This window comes from Nyctibius grandis, chromosome 33, assembly GCF_013368605.1.
Source record: "Nyctibius grandis isolate bNycGra1 chromosome 33, bNycGra1.pri, whole genome shotgun sequence".
Taxonomy (NCBI): Eukaryota; Metazoa; Chordata; class Aves; order Nyctibiiformes; family Nyctibiidae; genus Nyctibius; species Nyctibius grandis.
This window is the reverse complement of record NC_090690.1, coordinates 2,954,278-2,976,160: the sequence shown is the minus strand read 5'-3', so window position 1 is coordinate 2,976,160 and position 21,883 is coordinate 2,954,278. Positions and strand designations below refer to the sequence as shown.

General features: G+C 44.8%; 1 protein-coding gene across 2 annotated transcripts in view; it reads right to left on the bottom strand.

The window, feature by feature from the left end:
• Nucleotides 1-17,033: 17,033 nt before the first annotated feature.
• Nucleotides 17,034-21,883, bottom strand: part of DPYSL2 (dihydropyrimidinase like 2) — a 52,681-nt gene continuing 47,831 nt past the window's right edge. For both annotated transcript variants that reach the window (XM_068421339.1, XM_068421340.1), the window contains exons 13-14: nt 20,552-20,717; nt 17,034-19,882 (exon numbers count right to left, since the gene is read on the bottom strand). In XM_068421339.1, the coding sequence (XP_068277440.1) occupies nt 19,791-19,882; nt 20,552-20,717 (258 nt within the window). In that variant the 3' untranslated portion in view covers nt 17,034-19,790. The remainder of the gene's footprint in view (nt 19,883-20,551; nt 20,718-21,883) is intronic.

The window sequence follows — 21,883 nt, the reverse complement described above, 5'->3', positions numbered from 1 at the left end:
GTCTGGTCTCAGGAGGTTAAAGCAGAATAGGCTTTGCAGGAAAACTTTGAATACCCAGCCCAGGAGGAATTTCCTTGCAAGGTTAACAGAGAACTTGTGTCAGACAGTTCGAATGGGATAAATTCATGTGCCCAAAAAAAGCCTGTGCATTCCCATCTACTGTCTGAACAGTTATAGGAGAATTTATAAAGTGCATGGCAAATCTGAAAAGCCAAAAACATGCCAATGCAAAGAAAAAGGAACATGTACTTATTTATGAGCACTGAGTCCAGACCCATAAATTGCCTCCTCCTTTTGCCAAAAGAATAGGTTCCATGCGGTTGGTAGCAAGCTATTTTAAGGCACTTTTATGCCTTTCCCTATGTTGTTATATCCAAAGAACATTTGATTGGGAATTCAGTTGTCTAATTCTGAATGCATGACGCATACCCAAAAAGAGGCAGTTAAATTAAATTACAAGGCTTGGTTGGGTTGTTGTTTCATTTGTAACATGCCTGGAGTGTTTGCTGGCTTCACCGGGACACATCTGAATATAAATCTCATCTCAAGCTGTATTTATGTATGGATCAGGGCACGTTGAAAGGCTCCAGAGGACTCATAAGAATCATATGCCCCTTCCTGGTGCTGCAAAGGGATCACGCCTAAATACTCCAGAACCCAGTGTTCACATCACTGGGGACGTTTGTTTTGCTGGAAGCTACATGTAAAAATACAATTCAGTATCTGTCGAAGCAGGTGGCAAAGAGCAGATCGGCCAGTAAACACTGCTTGGAGCCACAGTAGCTGTTCTGGGCATGTTCTGTGCAGCCTTGCCATCTTGTGGTCTGCAAAAGTTGGGGTACAAAGAGGATCTGACAGCACAGTTGGGAAGAGAAAGTGATGCTACTCTAACTCATGAAGATGGAAAAAAATCAGGGGAGATGGGAGATTGCCACCAATCTGTTTGCCCTCCCATTTTACACCAGTATATTGCTCCACTGTCTGCACTGGGGCAACTGATTGTCGTTGGCAGTTCACTGTCAGGTTTTATTTCTGATCCCACAAGCAGTAATGGCAACATACAAGGAGGTAAATCTACCTTCCTACTGCTCGAGGCAGGTATAGGCTAGTATAGGCACCTATAGGCTCGTCCTGAATGGGTACATGCAGTGGGTGACTCTGCAAAGGCGTCGCAGCGGCTGGGGGGATGCTGGAACAAGCAAGGCGGATGTCAGGAGTGGGAAGCAGATTTGGAGAACTTCAGCCTCAGAAACAACAGCAGAAAATTCTTGCAAATAACTGAGAATGCCAAGGAAATGTTAAGATTGACATGGCAAAACTAACCCTTCAGGTGAAACTTTTTGATTGCCGCAGTCAGCTAACAGCGTGGTCTCCTCACCCTTGTTTTGTACAGCCAAGGTCCCCCAGTTCCATTGGGATAAATTTTACTTACTCCAGCAGAGCAAACCCTGCTCATGAGGGTTTTTTGGGGGATTAGGGGGTTGTGAGCAACTTGTCAGCGGGGTACGGGTTCAGCTGCTGTAAACAGGTTAATGCTGGAGACGTGAAAGCCACTAAAGCAATATGTAGCTGGAGGAGTTATGCTCCTTTGCAGTTCTCCTGCCGCCTTCTCCCATGAACTCTGGGAGCTTTAGGAACTTGTTAGCCTAATTGGTGTCATTAATCTAACTGGAATCATATCATCTTAATTTGTATTGAGGTTAATTTTTGTTTAGAAAAAAAATGGCTAGACCTTTGTTTAATGTAGCTATGAATGCCTTTTAACCAGCCATTTTACTCTAAATGATGAATTAGAGGTATAATTTCCTTTCAGGTTTTGAAAATTAACATCTAATTATTCTTAACCTAAGGAATATTAGCACTTCTTATGAAAGCGAATCACAATCTAATCTAAATTTAGAAGAGAGAACTTCTCAGTAAATGGCAAAGTTGGAATTATTGAAAGACAAAAGAATCAAGCCACAGGAAAAAAAATAACATTCAAAAAAAAAATCAAAGTCATTTTTTAAGACAACCATAGAAAAAGGAATCTACCTCTTTCAGATCTGTATTGATAATATTATCCAGCAGCTTCCAACCCTGCAGCTTGAGAACAGCTCAGTATAAGCAGCATGATACAGCAACAGGATTTCCATTCTCTTTGGGACCACGAAGATCTCTGAAGAAACTGAGACTATTTCTATCTTTTTGCTGCATTTTAAAAAGTCAGTGTCTAGAAGAAAAAATAGAAATCGGATACATTTTTGTTATTGGTGAGAGCAAAACACCATCAAGACAGATTACCAAGCAACATGACACATTATCCATCACTGAAAGCCTTTTAATGAGACTAAATGAGCGCCTAAAGAACGTGATAGTTCAGTCTCAAACTCTTGGGCCTGATCTTGGAACAAATCAGGGAATTAACCAAAGAATCATAGGTTAAAAAAAGACTTAATATTTAGGAATCTAAACGTCTTTGACAGCTACAAAACTACAAATGCTTGTCTTCTTTCTAAGTGCACAAAGGCACAGATCATTTTTCTGGCAGATATTTCATTATTTCAGACTTTCTCTTCTAATGAGAAGCAGCATTTTATTTTTCTCTTTATTCTTAAACCGCAGATTGTTACAGAGAGAACTGCAGCAATAAGAAATAGGACTGGATGTAGCCTGACAACTCATTACTTGTACCTGATGAATTAAATCTCTTTGGAGAAGGAAGGCAGCACAAGAAGGGCACTTCCCTGGTGGGATCTCCTTATGCTTTCAGACCAACACTTCCATCCTTGCTGTCTCTATTGAAGGTTCCCCAGCGAAATGTCCTTAGTCTGTATCATGTTGGCGCATTAATTCTGATGTTCAAGCCAGAAAGGAAGCACTTGCCTTCCTCTCTCAGGGCTTTATATGATTTTCTCTTCCCTTTGGATGTCAGGCTGAAGCCATTCTTGCATCCTTCCATCGTGAGTGCTTGTCACTGGGAATACTTTCACACAACACAAAGCCAGTGGGTGAATAATTTCTGGCCCAGAGCAACACAGATCTATGACTATGGCATCTGCAGTTCGCCTTCTTTCTAAATCGAACTCACAGGGCAGGCCTGATGCCAAGAGGTTTTTCTCAAAATAGGAGTTTCCACTCTCCCCTGATACGGGGTAGCAAACTGCACTTCTAAACTGGGAGACGTGCTAATATTATCTTCTCAGATGTTCCTGAGCTTTCTCCTAAGTTCTTTTGGTGCTCAAATGAAGTGGTTGTAGTGTTAGTGTAAGTTTTGGCAGCCCTGAAGACTGAAATAATCTCAACACAAAACAGAGGGTGGCCAGGGTAACCAGCGTGTTTCCAACCCCTTCCCTTTGGTGACCACCATACGTACATTGGCCAGGGGGACCAAGCAGTGCGGAGGCCAGCTGGGCTCACAGGAGAACCTTGTCGAAGCAATGGCTTCGACACAGATCTTTGTGTTAAGAGTTTAGGCACATTCCTTGTTCCTGCTTTCTTGATAAACTGCCAGCAATTCCTCCTCCACCTCCAGACTCCTCCTCACCTCTGCTACAGCTTGGAGATGGTGACTTTCCCTGTGGAAATAAGGTCTTGGTGGTCACCGGGGCTTTTTTGAGCTGTTTTTACACGCTGCTGTAGCATCCTCAAGAACCAGGGTATGAGGAAAGATGTTTTAAAGTCAGTCTAATCTTCCCACGTACGCTTCAGGTCCAATTTTTCTGTGAGCAGTAATGCTGAAGGAGGCAGTTTGTCTTTTCAGCACAGCCACGCTAAGGGAAGGGATAATTACAGGAGTTTATCTTTTTGCTCCACACCGTATTATTCAAAAGGGCAAGATATTTGCCTAGAAACACTGCAGTAGGTGGAAGGGAAAACTTCCAGCAAACACTGTGCACTTCAATAGCGTCTTTCATCAGCGAACGTGAAAGGCCTTTATAAACATTATTGGGGAGATTTTTGTCTAAGTGTTTTGCGTTGGCCAAAGCTCTTCTCCCGCTGAAGGCAATACACAATTCCTGCTGTCCTTCCCTGGTGCAGCCCAAGGAGCTGGGCAGCTTTTGAGATGCTGTCTAAGCCCTATTTAATGTTTTTAATGTCCATTTTTTCAGCTGTAAAATTAGACAGTGTGGCTTTGCCTTGAATCATACAATGGGTCAGCAAAGGATTTAGTGTGTTGAACCCAGGAGCTCTTTATATTCACACTTCTGGCAAATATAGGTTCAGATGTACTCAGACAGAAAAGAGAAAATTTAATCCAGTTCTCCTCGTGCTCCTCCCCAGCTGCGAATGGTGTGGCTGGGGTTTCGTCCATCGCTCCCCTCTGCACGTCTTTGTGACAGGTTACAGGAGCTCTGCGGACAGCATCTGGGCCGGGGTGTGGGATTAGGACTGTGGGTTTTCCTCTGGGAAGCAAAGTAGGATTTCAAACCTCAGGCTTCATCAATTCCCATTGTGGGCAATGAGCTGGTACAATGCCTATAGCCAAGCGCATGCCAACATACTCTCTAAATTATGGCCTGAAACTGTCCTATAGGCACTTACCTTTGAACGTGGGTATTAATGAGCACTGCCAGCCCCATTAAACACCAGGCAGACACAGCTTTTCAAAGAAGATTTAAAACAAAAGTTGCAGGGTTTTGGATAACAACCCCTCTGTTGCTGTGGCTTGTTCATAACATGAGTATTTAAAAAATAAACTTATTATAAATAAAAAGGACCATTTAACATCCAAGTGACAAGTTACAGCAAAACCCAAAGTGTATAAATGCCAGGGGCTTTTTTCAGTTTATAAAACCTTGTTTCTGAGTTTATATAAAACATCTTGCTAGTTTTGTTGGGGTTTTTTTTTTAATACTAAAAGAACTCTAGGACCCAATCCAAAGACCACTGAAGTGGATGGAAATATTCTAATTGATTTAAGTGGGTTTGGATCAGCCTGGTTTTACTCTGACATGGCTGCATGGGGGGAGATCTCTCTAGCCCAGGCTGAGGGACTCTTGCCCTCTGGTGGCTGCTGCTCGCTGGAAATAAACTTCCAGGGAAAATTGCTTTAGAGCTGGATTAGAAAAAATCCCACCAGCCAGCCCCCCCTGCGCTGGGAAGGGTGAAGGCTGCACCAACGGAGGATGAATGTTAACGCCAGAGTAGCCCCACAACAGCAAAAAGGGCAAAAACTGTTTTCTGTTTTTCCCCTCTGATGTTTCCAGATTTTGATCTGTTCAGCAGCACAAAGCGGGGCTGGAGAAGGATTTTTCAGAGCTGTGCTAATGAGTTCTCCGCTGTTCATCAGATCTGAAAGCGGTGCCCAATAAAACTCAGCACCACCCATATGTGTGCATTTAATAAAGACTGATGGCCAGTAAACCACAGAGATGGTTGCCCAAAAGCCCATCGGGCCCCTGTTGCAGCTGGGTTCCTCCCACTGCAGCCCTGGGGTTTGGTCAGGGATGCTCCAAGGGTTTGCTAGACCTTGTCAGGGTTAAGGGACTGCTCAACTCAGTAATTTTTTAATGTTGGTGAAAGGCAGAGCAGTTTGGTTGCGAAGGACACAGTCTTTGTTGTTGAAATCAACACTGGACTGTCAGAAGAGAGAGGAAAATGGATCTGAGCTGAAAAATTTTAAGCCCAAGGTTGTTTTTTTTTTTCGCTTCTGAGAATCTGATTTATTGCTCTGGCATAAGAACAAACCTAAGCACATTTAGTTTAATAATATAGTTTCTGTGTGACAGCTTTCATTGGAAGAACTCCAAGCTGCTTACAAAGGTGGTCAGAATTGTATTTCTGTTTTACAGAAGGTAAACTGCGGCAGGAAGCCAGCCCCAAAACCAGAAGCAGACATGAGCGTGGCACCAATTTCAAGCATCTTCAGTGCAAGCATCCCCAACTGAGTTGGAAGAGTAGAGACTCTCGGTACTCAGTACAGGGAAAGCAGCACTCTTAGCCCTGTTGCAGCTTGTCCTAGGGGAGAAACCTTTCCCTCTTGCCCAATCTGTGAGGGAAAAGGCTTTAAATGATGGTTGAACATGCAGAATCACAAAGCAGCCCTAGGGTTGTATTTGAGCTCTAAGTAGCACCTTTGGGGCTGTTTTCTTTATTCTTTCTATTGAGGTGAGAAGATGCTGGCTAAGTTGTTTGTACAATAATGTGAATGCCAAAATATATTCCTTCCACTCCTACAAATGGAACCTGAAGTGGTCCTACGGGCACTTTAAAATCAGTGCTCGTAAAGCAATGCACAATAAAGGAATGGCCCAAAGCCAGATGTGTGGCTGCAGCGTGGGATGGACTGAAAGCATCTCCTGCAAGAGCTACCAGAGGCCCCTCTGCCGTGGCACGTTGTTGCCCCTCCTGGCAGCCACAGCCTGGCATGTTTCTAAAAGCACCTATGCTGATGCCAATAATAGCTCACCTCCCATCCGGATCCAGCCCTCAGGAAGGCACCGTGTTCTCTCTGCATCAACTGCTGCTTCGTCTGCCGACCCGTGGGGCTGCCAGGCTGCGAGGAACGTGGACTCTCTTGCCTGGGTGAGTCATTGCTGTCCAGTAAAGCAGGTAATGTTCTGGGTGCTAATGTGGAGATGAGAGAAATCTGGAGGAGGGAAAGTGATGATTTTATAAGGGAAAAGATCCATAATTATTCATAAGGATGTCTCTCTCTCTGTCTGCACTGTCTAACTGAAAAAACAAACTGTTCAGAATTATTTTGAGCTGATTTGTTCTAGCTGAAGTTCCCAGCACAATTGTTTTGCCAGAGCTGGAGAGAGAGAGGAGATGCTGTAAGCCAGAATCTGATCTCAATTACCAGCCTATGAAGTTTATTCTAACTCTCTCCATGCCAAGGATGATTTGTACCTTATAACCTCAGATCCAAACCCAGTGTGGGTACACAGGAACATTGTGAAAACAGTAAGAGTCACAACAGTAAAACTGGGATCAGAATCTGACTCCAGAGTAGCTCTTCTAAAATAAAATAGAAATATTTATACAGGTTCAATAGATCTGGACACAGGCCTTTTGGGCCAAAGTGTGTTACAATGCAAAACCTTTCACATCAAAGCAGTTGGGCAAACACATAGATCACACAGTCTGTGCTGGTGCAATCTGGTGATGGTGAGCAAATGCCATAACGACATCCCAAGGACTGGAGAATCTGATACCAGTAACTGTTCCCAGTACTGTATTCACATTTTAAAAAGGGAAGATAAGCCTGCTTTGGGTTTGCCAGCAAGCGTGCTTCCTCAAGTATTGATTCTAGCACTTTGGGGAACAGTGAAGCGATATGTCGTGTCGTGCAAACAAAAGAACAATCTAGAGTCAAACCTCTGCTTTCCCTGAAGGTTTCTCCAGTGAGGGTCAGTCCCCCCAAGGCTGAGCCCCGAGCACAGAGTCAACATTACCAAGCCCCAAGCGTCAGAGCAGTGCACTGGCAAGGGGCAGGTCAGAGTAAACTTTATGCTTATCATGAGTTTTAAAGGACAGTTTCCTGCACAGATGCTTTTATAGTCCCAGTTTTCCTCGACAGGAAAACACTGATGCTCTGTCATCTCTACCTACTACCTTCACCAAGTGGTAGATACTCAGTATTTCTGCAGCATCATTCATGTTAATGTGAATTAGCCCAGTGGGAGCCATGGTTGCCCTGTAGCGCCTCGGGCATGGCTTATCCCATTATCTGCAAATGAATAGGGTTGGAGCTTTAATTCAAGTGTTGATCCAGGTGACTCTGAGCTCAGACCCTGCTCCAGACCTATGCCTGAGCAACAAGATGACAAGGAAGGCAGCAAGGCAGTCCTCGAGGGCCAGCACTCCTGACCCCAGGAGGCCGGGCACTGCTCGAGGATGGCAATGAGAGCACAACGCTGGCAGCATCTGCTGCTTCCAAACACGGGGAACCGGCTTGTGCTGAGACCAGGCAGACAATTCAATATTTACCCAGGATTTCAACAGTAAAAGAATGTTGTTATGCCTTAAAAGCTTTTGGAGGATGAGATCCAAGATGGCACAGCAGGGCCATGGAACAGCTCCAAACTCTATTTCTTTGTGGTGAATTTGTCAAAATGAGGCGTTGACTCTGTAAATCGTTCAGCGAGAAACTGTCGCCCCGTTCACAACGCCAAAGCTCCCAGTAGCCCTCCAACCTCAGGCTGCCCAGCGTGCCTTTGACCTTGTGGTTCAGTGAGGCTCCAGGAGACGAGGCTGAGGAGCCAGGGTCAGGCTGAGGAGCCAGGGTCAGGCTGAGGAGTCAGCCCTAAATGTTGTAGCAGCCGCTAGAGCTGTGCTCTGCAGCCCAGCACTGGGCTGGGGTCGGCAGATGGGCTCATCTCCTGGTTCTGCCACAGAATTCCTGCATAACCTGGGATGGCTCACGTCATCTCTCTGGGCCTCTGTTCTCCACCTTTAAAATGGAAGAGCGTCACAGGCAATAACACACCCCCTTTATCTATCTTTTGTATTAATGCTCTGCACGGTCGTGTTTGCCTCAGACAACGCAGAGCCCCAGTTTTGCCTGGATGCTCCTCTACTACCACTGTGTCATAGTCACAATAGCACGAATTTGTAATAACCAAGTTGTGGTTCTTTACCTACACACACTGCAGGAGCCCCTTTCTCTATTCCAATTTTTGAAGCCAGAGGCAGCTACGCAAAATCTGCACTAGAAGATGATGTATGACAGATCTTTGAAACCCGCCATTAAGCTACTATTGTTCTCACAAATGTGTTTACAGACTTAAAGAGACAAAAACTACTGAAGGGTTTTAATCAGCAGCCAAAACCATGGGAAGCAACGCAGCAGCCAGGGAACTCCCTCTCTTTACCTGGCTCTGCAAGGGAGAAGGTTGGTGATGGCTGGGGCAGAGCACCCTAACTTTGTGTTTGCCATTCCTATGGGTACTCCAAGTGCCAGTTCCTCATGGCAGGGACTCTTTCTTAATCTGGACTTCATGCTGGGCAAATGGGACAGTGGCTCTCATCCTAAATTGCTGCCATCAGAGCAACTAAGCCCAGCACCCTCTCCCTCTCTGAGAAGCTGAACAGGTACATTGCAGCATCCCTCTTCTCCATGCTGCTTGGCTCGTCAGCCGTGTTTGTCCCCTGGCTTTTCTCTCCCCATCCCTCTCCACTTGAATTTTAATCAGAAGCAGCAGCTGAACAGAAGGTGCCATTTCCATAGCTACGGAAGAGGCATCGACAGCGAGAGGTGATGGAGAGGCTTTTACCCAGATGCAGTCATCATTAACATTCACCATAATAACCTCGCCTGCAAGAACAGCCCTACTATGGCAATAAGACGCTTGGGCTGTAAATCCCTGGCCAAGCTCGTCTTTCATCACAGAGAACAATACCTTTTGGGGTCACGTTTCTAATCTGCCAATTAGTCATTGGCAATATTTACATATAAGCAGAGACCACTTTAAACCACGTAGGGCTACGCCAGCAGTTACCTTGGCTGAGGCACGAGTGGACACTAATCACCCTTTCTGAGGTATTATGCATACATGCGTGCACGCAGACGTACACAGCATCAACCATCCGTGTCCTGCCCCTCCCATTGGACTGGTTTATGCCTCTTGAAACAACACTGCCTAACGCAGACAGTCTCTCTGTATTTCTGGCTGTCCCACTGAGTTATTTTGGGATGCTGGGTAGGATCTTTTCACTCCGTTGTCACTGTTTAGCTTGTGTTTTGCATGTCTTAAATCTTCTATCCGTCCTCCTCAAAAGCCTAAACCTCTCTCCAGGATCTTCACAAAACCAATACATTGTTCAGGGGGAAAAACCCATGTCATGCCATGGATTTTCTCAGTGGAGTGTGACTTAGGCCCATTATGGTTTGTATTTCATTTCAGGTACAAAACCTAGTCAGTGGGTGAACCAAGAGACTGTGTAAGGCGTGTGGCATCTTTGGGTGACGTATTACAAGGGGATTGGCTCTGGCATTAGGCTGGGAGTCTCTCTGCAGCACTGGTTGGTGCCTGTTACAGTGGAAATCTCCCCTGCAGAGCTCCAGCCTTGTCCATTTGGAGATTTCTACCCAAGCTTCCCACGTGGCAGCACAGGGTGAGGAACCGGATGAATAAAATTGAATTTGAACATGAGGGAGGGGATGCGGGTGGGAGAAAATAACCCTTTGAGTAATTTATGAGGCACATTTATAGCTGTTATTTATAGATCTCTACGGGGGATTCACATTGTTCTCTGCCATCTGACATTATTTGGCAGTTTAGTGGTGCCTGCAAAAAAAATACCCTAAACCCAAAAACCCCCTCCTCCAATACCACATTTTTGATTAATAATTTGGAAAGCTCAGGGTGTCAGCAAGTCCTCAGAAAGACTGTCCCTGCTTTCCTCTAATAACTTATGGCTTAAAGGTACAAGGGCTTGATTAAAACTCTCATCATAGTAAATCAATGGTAGCTCAGGGAAAAGAGGTCTTTTCCCTCTCCTTTTTCTGATGAAGTTTACTCACTTCTGCTTTTCTGGCATTTGATTTTGCATGCCTGCAAAAATCCTAAATCAGCGCCATCAGTAAAGTGCTCACTGGGGGTGCTTAGTTCTGTCCACATGCTTTTTAATGCACGTGCCTTCAACGTTATTTTTGGAGAGATTAATGAATTCAGATGCAGCAAAAATAGCCTACTGCAAACAAACAAATTCCTCCTTAGCATACTGGAAAGATAAAGAATGACACCTGCATGAGCACAACCTCAGCGACACCCCCAAACTAGGCAAAGCAACCGTACAATTGCTGTGGCTGTTTGGGGCAGTGGGTGTCTTGAATGACCTTGCCTGTTAGGAGCTGTTAACCCTAGCATTTGCCTCGGCTGAGGCAGGAGACACATCTGGAGATGAGCAGAAGAAACCTTCCAGCCCCAGTTATGTCTCTACGTGGGCACAATATGTGGATCTAATTATAGGAGTGATGTTTGCAGGGGGCTGGAAAATTAATGCTGATTCCTCCAAGCCTTCATGCTAGCAGAGTCAGGAAGGGCTCATTTCCATGCCTATGCTGATATCATATGAGAGGGAGAGTTTTTTCACTGTGCTTCTTAAAATATAAAATCTCAGGAGGCTTCGAACTAAGCCCTGAGCCCCCTCAGCCTCTGTAGGGTCTTTCCTGCGCTCAGCCGTGTGGCTGAGGCAGGTTTGTTAAAGGAAAGGACAAAATACAACTGGCTTAAAGCACAAATGTGGGATCATAGTTCAATGCAGAATTGGTCCAGAGCCTGGGAAAGCTTGGTCCTATCACCAGACAAGCTTTAGAGAGTGTAGGATCATCATACTTTGACTGTCTTGTAATAAAAAGGATCTGTAGAAAAAGCCTATGGGTGACTCCGATGGGGCTCTCAGGAAATCACTAGAAAAACTACATCTTTGCTGCAGAATTTTGTGTATGAATTTAAAAATGCAATGAAAAACAGATGATTCCCTATTATACTTACAGCCAATTTTGATTTGGGAAATAAAATAGATTATTTCAGTTGTGTATGAAGCAGCACCTATCTGATCCAGGACAAAGTAAATATGGCAAGTTTAGATGCTGAAAAGCATAATATACAAATGCCAAGGCCTGTGTGCTTTGTATTTAAGCAGGTCCACATCCGTTGTGGAGAAAGTAATTCGATTAAGGGGGAGAAAGAGCTGCATGAAACTAATAGAAATGCAGCTCAACCACGTGTATCTGGTGCCCTCCTGTGGAAACGCTCCACCTCGGAGGAAAGGCACAAGCAGCCGGTGGTTTTCATGAGCAGAAAAGTCTCTGGGGTAGGGATTTTCTTTTTGGACTTAGAATAAGACAAAGAATAGAAATAAAAATTTAAAATTCTAAAAGAAATTTTAAAAGACATTTAACTAATCATTTTCCAAAAAAATCTACTGTGTGATTTTCTGGGCTAACAACTGGGATAGTTTCACATATTATTTGAGTAGCTGTAATAATCACACCCCATTCCTGTGTCACCTAACCCTAGCAAGCAGCAGTTTGTGTTGGAACGCTGTACTCCGCTTGCTCCTATTTTAGAGACTGGCAGAGGACAAGATGTGGCTGTTGCACTAATGAAACTGAAATATAAGTGTGTGAGCTTAAAGTTTCTGAACACTTGTCTCTGAAATCTGAATGAAACAAGGCATTAAAAAGGGTAGTAATCATCATGGTTTGGAATTGAAGTTCAGAAAGGAGAACAAGCTACCATCTGGCAAAGCTGTCTAGGTAACACTGAGCTGTGATCACAGAATCAATGAGGTTGGAAGAGCCCTCTGGGATCATCGAGTCCAACCGTTGCCCTGACACCACCATGTCAACTAGACCAGGGCACTAAGTGCCATGTCCAGTCTTTTCTTAAACCCCTCCAGAGATGGTGACTCCACCACCTCCCTGGGCAGCCCCTTCCAATGGCTAATGACCCTTGCTGAGAAGAAATGCTTCCTAATGTCCAACCTGACCCTCCCCTGGCGAAGCTTGAGGCTGTGTCCTCTTGTCCTATCGCTGGTTGCCTGGGAGAAGAGGCCGACTCCCACTGCGCTCCCACCTCCCTTCAGGTAGTTGTAGACTGCACTAAGGTCACCTCTGAGCCTCCTCTTCTCCAGGCTAAACACCCCCAGCTCCCTCAGCCGTTCCTCGTAGGTCAGACCCTCCAGACCCTTCCCCAGCTTGGTCATCCTCTTCTGGACTCGCTCCAACATTCTTGCATTTGCACTACTTCATATCTTAGGAATGTTTCACATGTCAGACATTAAATGTAAATGCTCTCAATTGCTGTATGGGATCTGGCCTGCCCACCAAAGCATGACTTTCTTGTCATCCTCTACATTCCCATCCTGACAATTCAACACTACTGGTTAAGTGTGGTCACTCTTATACTCACATTTACATGGGGAAAAAGAGCAATTTAACTTTTTTTTTTACCAATAAACATTACTACTTTTCAAATTGCCCTTAGAGGGACCAAATACTGTCCTTATTTGCAACTTAAAAAAAGAACTGCTGCAAAAAGAGGCTCTTCCATGTTCTACATGCACTTATATATACCAGAAGCAGGAATCCACATCCAGAGCCAAAACCTGAAGAACGCAGGCTCGTCGGGTCAGGTCTTCCCCCAGTTTTAGACGGTGTCACGAATCCTCTACAGTAACGCAGCCTTTCATCGGTTTGGGCTAGCTGGACTGTGACTCAGATGAATAGCAAAGGGTCAGCGAGGGGAAGGCATCGCAGCCTTCATCAGCACACATCTGCTGGCTATGCTTATAAATATTCAGCGTGATGCTGGTTGCAGATCTCTCGCTCTCATCAATCCACGGGACACGGTGCGAATGTGCAGCAGGACGTGGTGGGATGTGGGGTGGGAGCCGGCCAGAGCCGCGCGTTGGGCTCAGTGGCTGAGCTACTACCCAAGAGAACAGTCCCACAGGGGTCTTAGAGGGTTCGTTCTGCTGCTGTGGGAAGGCAGAACAAGAACTCCTGGCGAGAAATGAAAGGCCGGCCGATTCAAATCAGAAGCATGGAAAAAAATTAACCATGAAGATGATTAATCCATGGAATAAATAACCAAGGGATTTTCTGCCATTTGAGGCTTCGCAAGTCAGCACTGAAAGGCTCACTGTAAGGCGTCTGCCAAGTTTTATTGGTTAATGGCTGAAAAAAATGCTTGTGGAAAGAACCCCACACTCAAGTTCATGGTGGTAAATCCACAGTTAGAGTGCCAAGGCTGTAAGTCAACCACAGCTTACCGGAGCTGTCAGAGGGCAACTTCTCTGGGGGAAAAAATAGATCATCTCCTCTAATTGTAGAGAAGTCAGTTGGCAAAGTTTGCAGTTTTACAAGAAGAAAGAGGAACAGGAGGAGCCATAGCAAAGAGGGAAGTGATTCTGCTGCAGACACTAGCCAGTAGCTAGCTCTTGGAAAGAGACGGTGGCACTGCTTAGTGCTGAACAGAATTAGCTTTGATTATTTTCAAGAAAGAAAATGATTTGGTTTTCTCTGAGTGGTTTGTTTTGTTTTTTTAATGGAAAACTTTTCCTGCTACTGGAAAAAAAACACAGAGCAAAAAATCTGGCTGTTTTCCAGGTTAGGAAGAAAAAATCATTAGGGGTTTTTTGTACTTCTATTTTTTACTGTTTTCTTAATGAGAAATGAGTAGAACAACTAATATGATAAACTAAACAATGTTTCATTGTTTCCTTCTTATTCCCCCTCCACCAGTATCTTCTTATGCACAAAGCCAAAAGCCAAAGAATTTGTTAACCACAGAAAAGGGGCAGGAAAAGGCAGGGAAGAAACAGAACCAGTTCAGAGGAAGGAAAAACCTGCAATTTCTTCAAATCTACCTTACCTCTGCTCCCAGACATCATGCTTTTGCAGAGAAAAGCCAAAAATCTGTTTAAAAAAAGAATGTTTGTTTTTTTTTTTCCTGTAACTAAATTGATGGATAAAGTTCATGGCTTGCTCTGTATTTTAATATAGGAGAGTGTCTTGTTAGGCTTAAACTATAATAGAATACACTCAGATGATTCATAACTTAACATTGAAATACGATCCAATATATTAATATAATAGAGAGGATATATGTGTATGTCACCTGTCACAGGAATCATAAGCCCTGTGCATGTTCTACATTTATTATATCCTCCATAATTCTTAAAATGATCCATGTGCCTCAAGGGAATTTGTGATTTTTCTTTTTTTTCATGTCCTGCTGCCACCTAATGGCAGTGAGCTCAGCCTTCACCTCTTGTGCTAAAAAAGGGGAGAAAAGCAGTTCTGAAGCTATAGCAGCCTCCATCCGTGTAGAGCAAGCAGCTAACAGTACTAAATGCTTTAATTTTTAGAGCCATAAAACTCTTGGGAAATTTAAGTTAATTAAATTTAGTATTAATGAATAGGATTTTTGTCCTGCACAAGCTATCTAGAGTCATAGACAGCACCTTAGTCAGGGGTGTGACACCACGGTCCCAGCCCATGTGAAGGTGCCAGTCATGGTCACCCACACTAAGGGTTACCCAACAGTGGGGTTTTTTTTGAAGTGCAAAGCAACTAGGGCTATACTGCCAAGGAGCCTTGGGGGCCTACACACCCAGACACCCTCAAATTACTGTGGTGGAAGGTACTAAGCTGCAGAAACACTGCTTTTAGCATGTAGGAAAATAGTGCAAATTAACCTTGACTGCTGCAAAACCGGTTGGGTTGGACAGAGGTACATACATATGCTGATATACATAAAAATATATATACATATATATATATATATAGAATATAGATATAGCTATAGATACGGATGAGCCCTAGGTCAGAGAAGCCTTGGCTTTGAAAATCCTGTGCTAGGTCTTGGCACACGCTGAAGCAGGACAGCTAAGATGCAAGGACTATTGACAATTACTGCTCCCAACGCTCTTCCACTAAGCAATAGATCAAGCCACATTATCCTCAGCTCTGATAACGCACCTCTCCTCACAAGCTGACAGGTTGTGTTCCAGGTCACTGACTCAAATTCATCCTCTACTTTCTTTCTTCTCCTTTTAGCCACAAGATCAGATTAGACCTATATTGGGTCTCACATGCATGGCCGCAGACCTGGCAGTGGGAGGCCTGCAGAGAACCTAATCAGCATAGCTAACGAGCCATGAGCTGGGCCTCGTTGCTGACAGCGTAAGGAATTACCTGGATTAACGGGTTGACAAAATATGGCTATTCCTGTGCTCTTCTGTAAACAAACCAGCACTGCTCCACTGACCTGGATATCCGCCTGAGATTTCTCCCTGGCTTGGTTCCTCAGTACACCTTAGGTTTAGCTCTGGCTGTTGATGACTTCTTCCTGACCTCAAAAGCTTCTATATGCTTCAGTTGATATTTTTTGGCCTGTTCCAACATGGACCAGGTTCACTGAGTCCCTGGAACTGCTTGCCTGGGGAAGAGGTTTGTTTCTTTCCAATTTAGGCGCCGGAAGAAGAAATAACGCTAGAATAAAAACAAATGGGAGCTCTGCAGACGTGTTAACACCACTGCTTTAGGCTAAACGTGTCTTTCACCAGGATATTATTGTTGGGACAAGCTAATAAATCTTATACACAGTGACCCACTAACCCTGCTCTCTGGGATTTGATTGCATATATGCCATTATCTAATTTAAGCTGCCAGCAGCCAAATAACTGCACGTCACTGGTGGCAGAGCCAGGATCCCCCTGTTAACTGTAAGTCTTTTTATTAGTGGATGACCATTGCCCCTTCTGAACAGATAGAAAGGAAACCCTCGTAAAACTTCCCACTGGATAGGGGTGTCAGGCTTAAAGCTGTGTGGAGGAAGCTAATTGCACTTCAAAGAGCACTTGAACATTTTGTTCTGATGAGGAACAAGAGCTAACCATCATTGCAAACTCAGTTGCCAACTCCAGCTGTGCTCAGATTTGGGGGGAGAGCCCCGAGCGAGTTGATCCTGTGGATGCAGGGATGCAGCACGCAGTGGTCGGAGCAGCTGACAGGGACGCTGGCTCCTTCTGAACCCTTCCCACCCTCCGCTGTGATCTCACTCACAGCATCTCTGCGACACAGTAAAAACCCAACCACCACCAGTTTCACTGGCATTTTTCCAGCCAGCTCCAACACTCCCCATTCAGTTATCTGTGTGGGGCTTCTATTTACGGCTGTACTTTCCCTCCCCTCCTCCATCGCTGTTACGAGGGTCCAAGCAGACACACACTGGAGGGCTGAGGGCTATGCCAATAGCTTTAGCTGCTTTTGCTCACAGTTCATCATCGATCTCCGCAATGTGGAGCCAGGAGTTTTCCGGCAAATGTCTCTGTGTTGCCAAATACCACCTCAGACACCTGCCCTGAGAAGAGGGTTGCTTTTCTCTAAGGAAATTACACTGTGGACCATTGCTTCCCCTTTACCATCACCATCTTCCAAGGAACCGTGGCTAGTGCACATCTCACTCCTACGCAGGACTACCATCAACCTACACTGACTCCAGAGCCTGGGCAGTTTTTATCTGTTGAAGGCACCAGCCAAGGTTTGCAGTTACACAAAACATGTTATCGCCTTGAGACACAGATGCACCCAGTGAAACAACAACATTTTGTCTTTATTAGGAGTTCCCATGGTAATATAACACAGAGCTTTTAAAGAATAAAACACAAGACTTGGGGTTGGGGTGGGGTTTTTGCCATTGAGACAATGGTCAAATATCAGTTACTTCTTTTTGTCTACACACATCAGCTTTAGCACTTACAGCTCCTCCACTCATGGTTCACAATCACAAATCCAAGGGTTAAATCCAGCTAGTATTAAATCCTACTTTTTTTTTTTTATTTTTAGAGCTTCAAGTCACTGCGGTTAATTAATTAAGTCATCGTCTTTTTTTTCTTTAAGCATTTACATATGACATTCATTAAACAAGACACAAAGCGAACGAGGAACGAGCTCTCACAGGAAAAAACATGCTTACATAACCTGCAAAAACCTTTTTTTGTGATTTTTTTTTTTTTCCTTTTGAAGAACAAATTGAAAAGTCATCATGAGTCAGTGAAGGAAAAAAAAAGGAAGACTTAAGTGAATACTGAAGAGCCGCAAGTGTTTTGCAGAATTGAAACAGATCTGCAATTCTTTTTTTTTTCTCCCCAACTCATTCAAATTGATTTTAACATACAGGTGGAAAAAAAAATGAAAATAGCTGCAATATATATTAAGTTCACGGATTACTTAACAAACAAAGTGCAAACTCTTTTATGCAAAACTAACAGACCCAAGAGTTAAACCTAAATGCAAAATGCATGGATGAGTATGGCGATGTTTTTGTGTTCAAAGGGGCCTAAAGGAATTAGGTGTGGAAGCTGGGAGGGTTTGGGTACCTACAGAGCTTCCAGATCCTTTGCAAATCCCAGCATTGATACTTCATAACAACAAACTTGGTACTTGTTTCTTAAAAGCCTTCATAACGCTTTGTTTTTTTCCCTAACAGAACGTGTAAACACCTTTTAAGAAAATACAAACATGGAAAAACAAGGTCAATGAAGGTGGCAAAGTACGAACAGTAGAGAAAGCAGAAGATGCAGCCAAGTGCCAGGGCACACAGACAGCGGAGGTAACGCCGTGTGAACTGCGGGTAGAAAAGCTCTCTGTGCTAAGAGACAGGCCGAGTCCTTGGGACAGCCAAGCCCTCCAGCTAAGTTTAAGTGGGAATCTAATGGTGCAGGTTTATTCTCCATGTCCTGAAAATAATCAGCCTCCAATACCAGGGCTAAAAGACCTTCAATCCCAGCAGATACTTGAATGCCCAGATCCCGCTCACTGCCACAGAAGCAGGGGCTCCTAAATTCACTCAAGGACCACTCATGACCTCTGGTTTCTCAAACCTGGGGCAGCAGGCGTCTGAGGAGGGTGGGGAACCACCAGGCTTTCTCGTGAGTATCCGCACAAAGGCAGATTCCTGAAGGAATGAGTGACTGTGAAATTCGCACCGCGTAGGAGAGATTCTCAGCTGCTGTTGACCCATCGAGCTGCTCTGAGGCTCCCAGTTACAACAGCTGGGCATCTGGACTTGAACTGGAATTGCCACAGATGCTCAGGCACACACCCAACTCTCCAGCCTTTCGATGAGAGCTAAAGATAAGCTCTCAAAGTTTTAAATAACCACTCATCGATGGCCAGGAAGGGGGAACATGGCTGCTACACAAATCTTCCAAGCAACATGTTGCTCTTTGCCTATGGCCCCCTGCTTATCAATTTCCACCTCCAGGAACATAAGACAAACTAACTACTAAAAACTTCTCAAGAGACTCCATCCCAGCTCCTCAGCTGCTATCCAGCCCCTTGGCACCAGCTCAAGACCTAGTACGCTGAAGCGAAGGTCATAGCTTATGAACCTGCTCCGCGACCTCCTATTGCAGCTAAGTGGGAAGCGTTGGCTGGAATGATGCAACCTAGAACATCTGAAGTACCAGGGGAGCAGTGGCAGTGACACTGGTGGGAGTCTGTAACTTGTAACTTGAACGAGGTTCAGGAAGGACCGGGAAGAACAGGGAGGTTCTCAGTTCTCAGATAAGGCTTCGTAAACACAATGATACAAACATACTAAAAACATACACACAAACATAAAAAAAAAAAAGTTTCCTCAAGGACCTAATTTGCAGCAAAATCCAGAAGAAAAAAAAAAATGAAAAAACAAACCAACAGAACCAAAGTCCCCAACGATTCTAGCTCACCCGATGGCTGGGTGCGATGCGCTTTGTCAATTCCTAGTGCTGGGTCCTGTTTCTCTCTTTTGGCAGCAGACAGCTATTCAGTGACCTCAAAGGCGGTGCTGGGGAATGGTTACAGACAGGTTGGGATTCATGTCCCTCCGTGCTTGCCTAGCTAGTCTGCTGGAACACAGAACCCTACAGAAAATCCAGTTTAAAACCCTTGAACTACTCTTCTGCTTGACATTTAAAAAAAAACCAAAAAAAACCAAAAAAAGCTATTTTCTACATTTATTATTTACTTATTCCTTTTTTTTGCATGTGTCTTAAAGGCAGCTCCCGGGAAATTCACTTTATCCTTCCTTTATTAAAAGAAAGATGCTGAATGGGACAGAAGCCACATATCTCAAACATCCTCTTTACATTTAACTTTTGCGTGTCAGAGGTGTCTAAACGGGTTTTATTTCTTTAAATGTGTAGGGGCTGAGAGGGGAAGTGAGAGGGGTTGGTGAAGATGAGAGGGGATCTGAGGGGACTGAAAGAGGCGCCTTACTTCAGCCCCCCCCTCACTGGTTGCCCGCAGTAACTGTCACAGGCTCTAAAAGAATCAAGGGTCAGGCGGGCGCAGAAGGGGTCGGTCCTTAGCCCAAGCTGGTGATGTTGGCACGTCCGCCGGGCGGTGCCACGATGCGCTGAGTCGTGCGGCGGGGGATGTTGTCGTCGATCTGTGCCCCTGCGGGAGAGAGAAGCAACGTCAGGTCCCCCGGGCCAGCGAGAGCGGGAGATGAGCGAGCTGCAGGACAAGGGAGAGCACGGCTGCACTGAAACCCACCGAGTCCTCTTAGGCCAGGCTCCAACTGCCTGCACCAAAATGCCTCACCTCTGGAGGAAAAGCCCTTACTGGCCTCCAGTGCCTTAACTCTGCTGGAACCTGTTTGGCGTTAATATTTCCGCACCGAACACCTGAAACACCCAGCCCTGCACAGATAAGAGTTGGCTAAATGGTTTTCCTTCAGCGAGCCTTTTTATTCCTTTTTATAGTTTTCCCTTATTGCACTGAAACAGCCGCTGAGAAATCAAATCTGCCACATACCAGATCCACAGCCGGTCTCTCAGCTGGCAAAGCTCCGCTGAAGCTGGTGCCATCTGCCCTCTTCAGACACCCGGCTGAGGACCGAGCCCAGAACGCAATGGGGTGCTCAGCACACATGCCAGGCATGAAAATAAGCAGGACTTTATGATAACTCCTGTACTGCTGCTCTTCCTTTCTAAAGGGATAACCTCCAAGCTAAAAACACATCACAGTCTCTCTCATTGCCTTCCAATTTCAGCAGAATTAATTCAGAGTATGGGAGCATAAACAAGCCGTGATTAAATAGTTCACCCCCATAAATATATGTACCAGACAAGCTGAATCCAGACTGGTGCAGGTTCCTCACGGGTGGGGCCTGCTGTTTGGCAGGAGACGTCTTAGCTGAAGACGCTGGTGTGACGGTCTTCGGTGTCACTGACACTTCGCAGACGGGTCCATCGTAGAGGCCTCGAGGCACACCCCGCAGCTCGGCCAGCTGCAAAACACAGAAGCAGGCAGCCTTCAGGCTCAAAACAGTCTTCAAAGCAGACCTAAACAGCTGGCCAGATGTTGCTAAGCCAAAGACACACATTTCAAGATTTGTCTTTAGTAAGAGGATTTGAAATCGTACATCATCTCCTCTGTGCTGATCCTCAGGTGGTCGCTGCTCCCTGAAGCAGCACGGATAAAAACAAATGTGCTCTGGACTGCTGTGGCTCCAGCTGCTGTGAGCGGCCTACATGAGACAGCCAGCCTGTCCCCTGCACCCCAATTTCTGTCCTTTAATGACCTTAACCTACCTGCTGTTGTATTAAAGCTCCCGACAACTCCCAAATGAAACTTATTACTCATCCCCAAAAAGCAAACCAATGCTGAGACAGAGGCAGGTCTGCATGAAGAGGAGCCAGGGTAGCTTCCCATCGCCAGCTGGGGAGCTTTAGATTGGGTTAAATGCAATTATTCCAGTTGAGATACTGCCCAATTGGATTTATAGGTCAGACATATTTCTGGGGGAGATCAGAACACAACAGAAATCACGGATCTGTTCTCTGCGGTGCTGAATTATTTGAGGTTGTAATTTTGATAACTTGCAATTTCTTCAGAAGAACAATTAAGAAAAGATCATCTGCAAGAACATGGAATTACCTATGGTCAGTAGAACTAACACAGCTCTGGTTTTGTCCAGGAGAGGGCAACACTGCAAACATCAAAATACTTTTCTCCTCAGAAATCTGACTTCGTCTAGAAATAAACTTCTTAAATTATCAGCAACTAAGTTGCAGCTGAGTTCAGTGTCATCTTCTCTGTCAGTTTTTACCAACTAAAGGCATATCAAAAGGCAGTTTCTGTTTTGTATGGGTGTATTTTACAAAAACTCTCTTTCAACAACTTTAGCCTCTTAAAAATAGAAAATTCTCACTTTTAAACAGTCTGTAGGCTGTGCCTGTGACTCACCAGTCACCAGACAAGAGCATCTGATCGTATCTGACAGAAGGGAAAGCAGCATAACGGATCTATAACAAGAAATAAGAATTCTAAATTGTTGCTGAAAGGTTCGATACATAAATGCTATCAATAACTTCTCTTGGCACTTCTGTGACAGGAGAAGCCTGCCGGGTTATTTGCAGATTGACTCATGTCCATCTGGACAGTTTCTGGCCA